The following is an 11,446-nucleotide window of genomic DNA, read 5'->3' as shown; positions in this document are numbered from 1 at the left end:
TATATATATAGGTTCCTATTTATTATTTTAGACCTAGCTTAGTTTTTACGCAAGAAAAGACCTGAGAGAGCTTTGATTTTAGCGATTGCTACTTGTAAGGGAGAAGGCCGCATCTATCTCATAGAGAAGATTATCCTGAACCCTCTGATTTCTTTGATCTATAATATGCAGTGTTATTTAGAAATCATGCTTCTCTGTTCTTGTATTATGTCTGAGTAGTCACCGAGTTAGTTTAGGGTTCTAGGGTTTTGGATTCGTGAGCTAAGCATAAATAAGTCATCTTGAGATTGTCTACATTCATATCTGTTCTTATTGCTTGTATTGAACCGATCACTCTGTGCATGAATTAGGGTTAATCGATTTAGCTAGCCGTTAATTGACAACCTGATATGATTTGAATGAGCATTGCATCCCAAGTCAGCGAGAGTAGATATTAGGGTGTATTGTGAACATATCGGACTTGATCTTTAGAGCTTGCCATCGTGTTTTGATCCAAACGAGAGTTTAGGCATCAAGACCGACTTGCAAAGGAATCAATACCACGAGAGTGGGTTGATTCAACCTGAGTGATCTGAGTTTAGACTTATTATAAACTGAACTTGAATAATTGCTTGGCTTGTGATTCCATTCCTGAAGAAGAAACCCTAGACTAGCGCCTTTAAATCAATTCAAAACAACTTAATCTTGTTATTTGTTCTTTACGTTATTTACTTCTTTAAAAAAACCCACTTCGTTTTATCTAAATTTTGATCCCATAAAGATAAAGTGTGAACTAGTCCTCTGGAATTGAATCTAAAGATATTACAACTACACTGTTAACTTGACAGTAGACAAAGATCCAATTTTAGTGTATCAAGTTTTGGTGTCGTTGCGACGGGAACCAGCTTTTTACCTTTATTTTTGGTTATTTACTTAGTCTAAAATTTCTGACTTGTTTAATCTTTTCTGCAGTTAATGACTCAGGTGCATGACCAGTAGACATACGGAGCAATACACAAGGGGGCTTAATTTCGCTTAAAAATCAGGAACTCGCAAGCTTAGAAAGAACCAACCGTCAACAAAAATCAATCACTGCAACAATGGCCGACTTTGGCACTCCATAACAAATGGCCGCGTCTATGCCACAGATGCAACAGCAGATACAACAGATGCAAGAGTTACAGCAAACAATCGCAGCGCAGAAACTGGCTGCACAACGGGAACCACCTGTCCCAATTGGTGAGAGAAACCTACCGCATAACATCCCTGCTACGCGCTCTGCTATCGCTCCACCACCATGTCAAAGGGCAGATTTTGAGATAAAACCCGGCGTGATCAATCTTGTCCAGAGAAAGATGTTCCATGGACTTTCAGCTGAGATACCGATGGAACACATTGAAGCTTTTGAAGAGATGTGCAGTTTCACTAGTGCAAACGGCGTCACACCCGACTACATCAAATGCATGTTGTTCCCATTCTCTCTAGCGGACAAGGCTTCACGATGGCTTAAGTCATTACCTACAGGTTCCCTAACTTCTTGGGAACAGGTTAGAGCAGCTTTCTTGGGACACTTCTACACAAAAGCAAAAACAGTTGCCCTAAGGAATAAGATCTCCTCCTTCAAGCAACTCGCTAATGAACCTTTCAACGAAGCTTGGGAACGGTTCAATGATACCCTCAGAGAGTGTCCTCATCACGGGTTCGACGATGACCATATTCTAGGAATCTTTTACAATGGTGTGGAGTGGGAGTTCCACAATGCTCTGAACGCAGCGAGCAACGGAGATTTCATGACTCAAACCATGGAAGGAGCTCACGCGCTAATAGAGAACATGGCAGCTAGTTCGTCCAACAAAAACGAAGAGACAGGCCGATCCAAGAAGGTGAACAGCATGGACACCAGGAAGATTGATGACCTTGCCGCTAAGGTCGATCTGCTGCTCAAGAACAATCAGAATCAGATCTATGTCATGGAAGAAACCAATCTGGAACCAGGTACTACAGATGCCGCAGCAGAAACCGAGACATCGGAAGAAGATAAGCAAGAGGTCAGTTACGTCAATGGGCAGGGTTGTCAGTTCAAGAATTATCATCCAAACCCTAATGTGAGGAACAACCCGCATCTGTTCTCATACAAGACCAATCCAGACAACCCCAACGACAGATCTCAGGGAAATCAGTTCCAAAACACTGGATATCATAAGCCATACTTTCAGAATCAAAATCAGAATCAGAATCTGAATGGGAAGATGTTCATCCTCAGCCAGGCTCATAATCAATTTCAGAACTGGCAGAATAATCCATAGGCTGCTCCTGTAACCGCGAGCAATCCGCCAGATGAGCTGAAGGGAATGATGCAACAACTTCTGCAAGGTCAACAGATTCAAGGAAAAGCACTGAACCAGGTTACAACCGAGATAAACACTCGGATGGACAACATGTTCACGGAATTGAATTCTAAATACGATGTTGTAGCAAGCCAGATAAGGCAGATGGACGTTCAGATTGCTCAAACTGCTGAAACAATAAAAAGGCAACAGGGAACACTCCCAGGGAAAACAGACAAGAACCCCAAGGACTGTAACGCAGTCGAGCTGAGAAGTGGAAGACATCTATCAGATCCTGTCCCCAAGAAGCTCACTGCTCAAGAGAAGGGAAAACAAAAAGAGGGAGAACAACCTCTGCTTGAGGATGTACACGACGACGATCATGAACCGGAACATCCAACAGCCGCAGAACCAGTAGCTCCCACGATGCAAGAACAACCTGTTCCCACTCACGTCTACATTCTAAAAGTTCTCTACCCAGTCCCTGCTAAGAAATCACGCAAGCATTGCGAAGAGATGAAGTGCAAGAAGATGCTTGAAGAGTTGAATGTCAAGATCTCTCTCATGGATGCTATTCAGATGATTCCTTCAATGCGCAGTCTTGTGAAATGGCTGATCTCCGGGAAGACCTTTGCAGACAGCGATATCATGATGGTCTTGAAGGAATGCAGCGCAGTCCTTCAAAACAGAACAGTCAGGAAATTGGAAGATCTTGGAAAATTTGTCCTATCTGTTCAGATTGGAAAGACAGTCTTCGCTTGTTCTTTATGCGATCTGGGTTCCAGTGTGAATCTCATGCCTTACTCAGTTGCAAAACGCATGGGACTAACCAACTTCAAGCCAACCAGGATTTCTTTGGTGTTCGCAGACAGATCAGTCAAGTTGCCAGTAGGTGTTCTTGAAGATCTACATGTTCAAATTGGTGACACCACTGTTCCGGCAGACTTCGTGGTTCTAGTGCTCGAAGATGAACCAAAAGACCCTCTCATTCTAGGCCAACCTTTCATGTGCACAGCTGGTGCAATCATTAATGTCCGCAACGGGAGGATTGATCTCCAACTGGGAGATATTGTGATGAATTTTGAGATGGATGAGCTTCTCAAATGACCTATGCTATATGGTCAGAACTTCACGATTAGCTACGAGAATGCCGCCTTGACCCCTCAACAAGGGATGATCGAAGAAATCCTCACAGATGATCCTTTGGAAGTAGCCCTGATACGAGTAGAGTCTGAGCAGAACACGTGCAACGTTGATGCTGACGGGTACGAAAAGATGCTAGACTCATGTGAAAGCATCGAGAAGACGGTCGCTTTTCTAAGTCTGGGGGAAACAAGAAATCAGATTTCACCAGAAGGAGCAACTGCTCCTAAAAAGCCGACCAAACCAACCAGCCAGCTCGATGATCGTGGAGCGAACTCAATGCTCCAAAGATCGAATTAAAGTCCCTTCCAGTGGGACTCAGGTATGCGTTTCTTGGACCTAATTCAACATACCATGTCATCGTGAACTCTGAGCTTAATAATGTGGAAACTGCTAAACTATTGTGTGAATTGAGAAAATACCGCAAGGCAATAGGATATTCGTTAGCTGATATTCCCGGTATTTCACCTGATTTATGCATGCATAGAATACACCTAGAAGATGAATCGATGACTTCTGTAGAACATCAGAGGTGGTTAAACCCAAATCTAAAAGATGTTGTTAAGAAAGAGATAATGAAACTTCTAGAAGCTTGTGTAATTTATGCGATTTCTGATAGTAAGTGGGTTAGTCCTGTTCATGCAGTTCCTAAGAAAGGGGGGATCACTGTGGTTGCTAATGAAAAGAATGAATTGATACCCACTAGGACAGTAACCGGTCACCATATGTGTATTGCTTTTCCAAAATTAAATACGGCTACACGAAAGGACCACTTCCCGCTCCCATTTATTGATCAAATGCTTGAGAGATAGGCTAACCACCCATATTACTGCTTTTTAGATGGTTATTCAGGTTTCTTTCAGATTCCCATTCACCCAGACGATCAGGAGAAAACGACCTCCACGTGTCCTTACGGCACTTTTGCCTACAGGAGAATGCCGTTTGGTTTATGCAACGCTCCTGCGACATTCCAGCGTTGCATGATGTTTATTTTCACTGACCTAATTGAGGATATACTGGAGGTTTTCATGGACGATTTTAGCGTCTATGGGAACTCCTTTTCTGTGTGTATGTCAAACTTGTGCAGGGTCCTTCAGCGCTGCGAGGAAAAGCATCTCGTGGACAAGGCAAAGATAGAAGTGATGATGAGCTTACAACCTCCAAACTCTGTCAAAGGAATCATGAGTTTCCTCGTACATGCTGGCTTTTACAGAAGATTCATCAAGGATTTCTCGAAAATCGCAAGACCACTCACTTGCCTGCTCTGCAAGGAGACAAGATTTGAGTTCGATAGCGATTGTTTGTCAGCCTTCCACACAATCAAAGGAGCTCTAGTCAGTGCACCCATCGTGCAACCACCAGACTGGGAGCTCCCATTCGAGATCATGACAGACGCAAGCGATTTTGCAATTGGAGCTGTGCTAGGACAACGAAATGACAAGAAGCTTCACGTGATCTATTACGCGAGCATGACATTAGATGAAGCTCAGTGACGCTATGCAACTACAGAAAAGGAACTTCTAGCAATTGTCTACGCCTTTGAAAGTTCAGATCCTACTTAGTTGGATCTAAGGTGATAGTGCACACAGATCATGCAGCATTGAGGTATTTGTTGACGAAGAAGGATGCGAAACCAAGGCTACTCCGATGGATCTTATTACTCCAGGAATTTGACCTAGAAATCAAAGACAAAACAGGCATTGAGAATGGCATTGCAGATCACCTCTATAGAATGAAGATAGATGAAGATACAACACTTGATGACAGCCTTCCAGTCGAGCATGTCTACTCGATCAGTCTGGGAAGCGTCACAGAACAACCGCTCCATCCAATTTGCTCCAGCGTTCTGGAACACCTTGTCCGTGCAATCAAAAAGCAACATCCCAATCTTCCATGGTTTGCTGAGATCGCCAACTATCTGGCTTCCGAGAAAGAACCTGTCAAATTCACTGGCAATGATAAACAGAAATTTCTAAGAGGAGCAAGACATTGCTATTGGGATGAACCCTATCGGTACCGTAGTTGCAAGGATGGAGTATTCCGACGATGTGTATCTAAGTATGAGATTCCAGGAATCCTCTATCACTGCCATGGTTCCTCTTATGCAGGCACTTTGCGACATTTAAAACCGTGTCTAAGATCCTTCAAGCCGGTTTTTGGTGGCCAACAATGTTCCAAGATGCCCATTCCTACATCTCTAGATGCGATTCATGCTAGCGACAAGAGAATATCAGTAAACGGAATGAGATGCCTCAGAACTTCGTCTTGGAGGTTGAAGTATTCGATTGTTGGGGAATCGACTTCATGGGACCATTCCCACCATCCTTCAAGAACGAGTACATCTTGGTAGCAGTTGAGTAACGTTTCTAAGTGGGTGGAGGCGATTGCCAGTACCAAAAACGACGCAAGGGTGGTAACTAAGATGTTCAAAACCATAATCTTTCCAAGATTTGGGGTACCACGCGTAGTCATCAGTGATGGGGGTAGTCACTTCATCAACAAGATCTCTGCAGGTCTATTGAAGAACAACGGCGTGCAACACAAGGTAGCCACGCCATATCACCCTCAAACTAGTGGGCAAGTGGAAGTTTCAAACATAGAGATCAAGAGCATCCTGCAGAAAACAGTTAACACAAGTCGCAAGGATTGGTCGCTCAAGCTAGACAACGCTCTCTGGGCTTACAGAAAATCTTACAAAACACCAATCGGGACCACTCCTTACAATCTGGTGTACGGTAAAGCTTGTCACATGTCGGTTGAGTTGGAGTATAAGGCAGCTTGGGCTGTGAAACTACTCAACTTCGACATCAAACCAGCAGCAGAGAGACGATCCATGCAGATTCACGAACTGGAGGAAATTAGGCATCTCGCCTATGAAAGCTCTAAGATCTATAAGGAGTGAACTAATGCTTACCATGACAAGAGGATCATCAACCGCAACTTTCAACCTAAGGATCAGGTGCTCCTGTTCAACTCAAGGTTACGATTGTTCCCTGGAAAGCTGCGATCTAGGTGGTCCAGACCATTCACCATTAAAGAAGTCCGCCCCCACAGAGCTGTTGTGTTGCTGAACACGAAAAGGGAAGAATTTGTTGTCAATGGCCAACGCATAAAGCCATACCTTGCTGAGACAACAATCGAAGAGGGTGAAGAGATTCCCCTAAGTGATCCTCCCTTAGCCTAATAGGCCAACCAAGTCAAGCTAGTGACTTAAACCAAGCGCTTGGTGGGAGGCAACCCACTGGTGAGTGTAAATATTTCTTTTAGATTTCGTTTTTGTGTTTCTTTTTACTTTTTTGCAGGATAAAAATCAAAAACCCCGAGTTACTAAAAACCGGAACAGTCTCCGATTTTTCGGAGCAGCCGCTCTGCTAAAGTAAGTTCCTCGAGGCCAAAAAAAAATGTTTTTATTAGATTTGAATTAATTTTGTAAAATAGAGGGAAACCCTAGGAAATAGGAAGTGGGGCACGAAGTGGGCTTATAAAAAGGGAACTTTCCCCATCTCTTTCCCACTTCCACAAAAAAACCGCCCCCCATCGTCCCTCTCCCCTCTCCTTTAAAAACCTAAAACTCTTTCAACTTCTTCAACTTATTGTGAGTTTTTTGGTTTCTACTTGCTTGCTTTCGAACTGTTTGGCTAATTTGTAGGACTCTACCATCACCAATCGAACGATGGCTCCCAGATGAACCAAGGCAGCATCTAGGATCAAGCCACCATACGCTCGGGGTGAACCGGAGGATTACACTGTTCCCCCAACCTACCCATGGCCACGAGAAGAGGGAACCGAGATCTCCATCACAGACCCGAACACCCCTAAGTCCTCGGAGACAAGATGGGATAAGGAAGCCTCACGCCGCTACAACACTCTGCTCAACACCAACATCTTCCCCACCCGTTTCGTCGACGCCGGGGCTTTGAGCGACCTAGGCCTCCATGAGGATTTACATGCGGTTCTCCAAGTGCAAGGAATAGCTGATCTCTGTCACAGAACTCATCCGCTGTACCCTGATTTGGTGAGGCAAGTCCTCACCACCGCGGAGCTAACTTTCAAGAGGCCCGGTTTCCCGATTTTTGAGGAAGCTTCTTTCACTTTCTTTGCGAATGGTGTTATGCACTCCATTAGCTTAGAGACGCTGACTGAGATTTATGAGATATCCGAGGAGTACACTCAGACTTCTTTCCCCAGGAAGTTTATCCCAGAGCAAGCATTCTGGAAATTCATTGCTTCAGGGGATTTCAAATCTCGATCAGCCAGTCAGTCTCACATCCGTAACCCTGTTCTGCGAATTACTGCTAAGGTCCTGAGCAATCTGCTCTTCACAAACGACCAGACGTCAAAGGTGACACGGGGAGAGTTGCAGATGTTATGTGCCGGTGTTGAGGACGAGCTCAAATCCTCCAACATTGGGATTCTGACTTCGCCGATGAAAACCAGTCCCGGTTGTGTGCTTGTTCATATATTTGTGGACAAGAAAGCCATAGTGGTTAAGGGTTCTTTGAAGAAAGACCGTTCTGAGAGTTTGGTTACTCCTCTCTTCCGCCACTTAGAGTTTGATCTCAGCGTCTATCAGTGTAACGAGACAGAGGTGTTCATTAATATCCCTTACCTGGTCAACTGCCAGATTCTCCGCGACGAGACCACCTACAGTTTCCTCAGTCAGGACGGGGAAAACCTCTACTGCAAGGTGCCTCAACCGAACATCACCTCGCTAAGTGATATGACCAACATCTGTTTCGTCCCTGATGCTCAGTATCTCTGAGCCGACCCAAAGTCATCATACCGTGACGACACTATGGACGATGTTGAGTTTGTCCGCACAGATGGAGGCGACAATGCATATGACCTGGGCCCCCTTGATGACAACGCAGATGACGTCGCCTACCGTCGCTGATTGGTAGATTCTCAGCGCAAGAACAACAGCCTTATGAAGAGGATACTGAAGGCGATCACTGGAGGATGCGTGGGAGCTCCGAGCACAGCTGAACCTCGTCAAGACCAGCCTACACCGCGCAATCATCGTCAAGGGAAGGAGCCAGCAGGAACTGCAAGGGGTGACGAAGAGACTCCATGGGCCACTCCACGCAGAAGGAACAGGCGTTCCGCGGGCCAGTCCGAGAGCGATGATACTGACTAGGCAGTCTCCTAGTTCTATCTCCATTGATTATCCGTTTGAACTATTTCTCTTTCTGTTTCTGTTTCCAGCACTTGTTTATTATTTTGGCCTTTCCTTGAATTATTTTCTCACCAGGGATGGTGAGAAGTAAGTCTGGGGGAGACGTTTATCTGCTACTAATCGTTTAACTTTGGTTTTAATGTTTAGAGTCATTCCGCTTTGATGTCTTTATCGAGTCAGTTTGTTAAGATCGAGTCAGTTTGTTAAAATAGAGCCAGTCCACACTTTGTGGGAATCAGGACCTTATTCTATGATGTGTATTAACCACCCTCGTGCTCTAATTCATCTTATTCAGTGACCTTAGCAGAAGCGACAGACGCACATGTGGATCCAGAACACCCTGACATTACATCATCTTGTTCTCCAAAAGCTTTCAGCTTGTCGAGGTTACTCTGGAAAGACTTAACTCCATCTAACTTGAACTTAATCTTGACTGCAATTCTTCTTGTTATGGACGTTAGAATAGGGTTTAACGTGATCAACACTCAGAACTTGTTATTCTTTTTTTCATCTTGTTGATCCTGAGTGGCTAGCTCATCTTTAGCTTGTACCCACCTTAAAACCCTAAAGCCTTTGTTCCGCCCTCATGCATTTGTTATTCAGTATCTTATATGCAGATATGTACAAAAGGGCTGGAGAGAAAAGGATCGACACAGTCTCTTACTCGTTGATGCAACATAATTTTCTACTGAGGAATAGGCGGAAGCACATGGAGCAGCCGCTCCACCGCCGATGATCTAACTAAGAAAAGAAGAGAGACAAGAATGAATGTGAGGTCAAGAACTCCAGTGGCATGTCACTATCACAATTGTTACCTCCTGCTTAGTCACCATCACCTATGTATTATAGAAAAAAATAATAATAATAATAATATTTTAGCTTTATGTACTTCAAAATAAGGTGATGAAGAAGGAGAAGATTCTAAAGAAAAGACAGACGCCGCTGGTAAATTAGAAGGAGTATAAAGAAAAGAGATGAGAACCATGCAGATCAGAGCGACTGTTCCTAAAGAAGAACATGCAAAAACGAGTAGAGGCTGTGGACATTAATGGATCTATCCTCTCGTGCAATTTTGCGCGATATCCTGCATCCTCTACGAAATTTGGTAACCCCTAAACACTGATTAGCTCCACTTAAACACAAAAATACCTGTTTCATACCTAGACCGTTACCCTATCTAATGCCTATGATGAGAAGCTCACGCTACTCTTAAGTGAATATAAAGAGTTTTGTCAGGAAGGTTTTAACTTTGGCAGGTATGAGATACAGAGTATGAAGCCATTTTGAACAGCAGTCAGTGGGGTTCTTGATAAGGATGTGTCGTTTTAGCTAAACTGCTTATATGGTTCAGAGATTCGTGGTTTTTGTATGGTTGCTGAGAATAGGCGAGTTCCCACACTTTCAAACCTATCTCTCGGTTCTTGGTACTTGATTTTGTTTGAGGACAAACAAGGATCTAAGTCTGGGGGAGTTGATATATTGTGTTTTTGGCACATTATATGTATGTCTTACTAATAGTTTTCAAGGTTTTATCGAGTCTTTTTAGTCCCTTTCGAGTCATAACAAGTCTAGAGTTGCATTGGATGGGAAATGGACCATCTAGAGGAAAAATAGAGAGAAAAGTATGATTTGGAGTTTTGCGCGCGGAACAGCCAACTAGAGCAGCGTAAGTGCCTGCTCCAGCGACAGAGATAAAAAAGGAAGTTTCCAAATATTTCGGGATTTGCCCTAGATTTCCTATTTCTTTCCTCTAGCCGCCTGTGGCTCCTATATATATAGGTTTCTATTTATTATTTTAGACCTACCTTAGTTTTTACGCAAGAAAATATCTGACAGAGCTTTGATTTTAGCGATTGCTACTTGTAAGGGAGAAGGCCTCATCTATCTCATAGAGAAAATTATCATGAACCCTCTGATTTCTTTGATCTATAATATGCACTATTGTTCAGAAATCATGCTTCTCTGTTCTTGTGTTATGTCTGAGTAGTCACTGAGTTAGTTTAGGGTTCTAGGATTTTGGATTCGTGAGCTAAGTATAAATAAGTCATCTTGAGATTGTCTACATTCATATCTGTTCTTATTGCTTGCATTGAACCGGTTACTCAGTGCATGAATTAGGGTTAATCGATTTAGCTAGCCGTTAATTGACAACCTGATATGATTTGAATGAGCATTGCATCCCTAGTTAGCGAGAGTAGATATTATGGTGTATTGTGAACATATCGGACTTGATCTATAGAGCTTGCCATCGTGTCTTGATCCAAATGAGAGTTTAGGCATCAAGACCGACTTGCAAAGGAATCAATACCACGAGAGTGGGTTGATTCAACCTGAGTGATCCGAGTTTCGACTTATTATAAACTGAACTTGAATAATTGTTTGGCTTGTGATTCCATACCTGAAGAAGAAACCCTAGACTAGCGCCTTTAAATCAATTCAAAACAACTTAATCTTGTTACTTGTTCTTTACGTTATTTACTTCTTTAAAAAAACCCACTTCGTTTTAGCTAAATTTTGATCCCATAAAGATAAAGTGTGAACTGGTCCTCTGGAATTGAATCTAAAGATATTACAACTACACTGTTAACTTGGCAGTAGACAAAGATCCAATTTTAGTGTCTCAATACACAAGAAAACGTACTATCCAAAGTGTATCTCTTTTAACTCCCTCGAATTACAATATCTCGATGGTTAACATATTCATTGCACATTTATTCGCACTCGCAGATTTTACAGTCAATCGCATGAAGATCAATTTAGAAACTGATACAATTTTAGCTCTATAGAAAGGTAACCAAATCTCAAAGGAAACCTACCGAAA

General features: G+C 43.1%; 1 protein-coding gene across 1 annotated transcript; it reads left to right on the top strand.

The window, feature by feature from the left end:
• Positions 1 to 2,330: 2,330 nt before the first annotated feature.
• On the top strand, positions 2,331 to 3,413 carry LOC106335511. The gene has a single exon (XM_013774055.1). It carries the CDS (start codon positions 2,331 to 2,333, stop codon positions 3,411 to 3,413), a length of 1,083 nt encoding a protein of 360 aa, XP_013629509.1.
• Positions 3,414 to 11,446: the final 8,033 nt, after the last annotated feature.

Source organism: Brassica oleracea, chromosome C1 (genome assembly GCF_000695525.1).
Source record: "Brassica oleracea var. oleracea cultivar TO1000 chromosome C1, BOL, whole genome shotgun sequence".
NCBI classification, from domain to species: Eukaryota; Viridiplantae; Streptophyta; class Magnoliopsida; order Brassicales; family Brassicaceae; genus Brassica; species Brassica oleracea.
Note: the sequence above shows the minus strand (reverse complement) of the source record. Positions and strands in the feature narration are given on the sequence as shown.

What these genes read in the sequence shown, in the direction of transcription:
- LOC106335511 (XM_013774055.1), top strand. Translation starts at nt 2,331, where the DNA reads ATGATGCAACAACTTCTGCAAGGTCAACAGATTCAAGGAAAAGCACTG.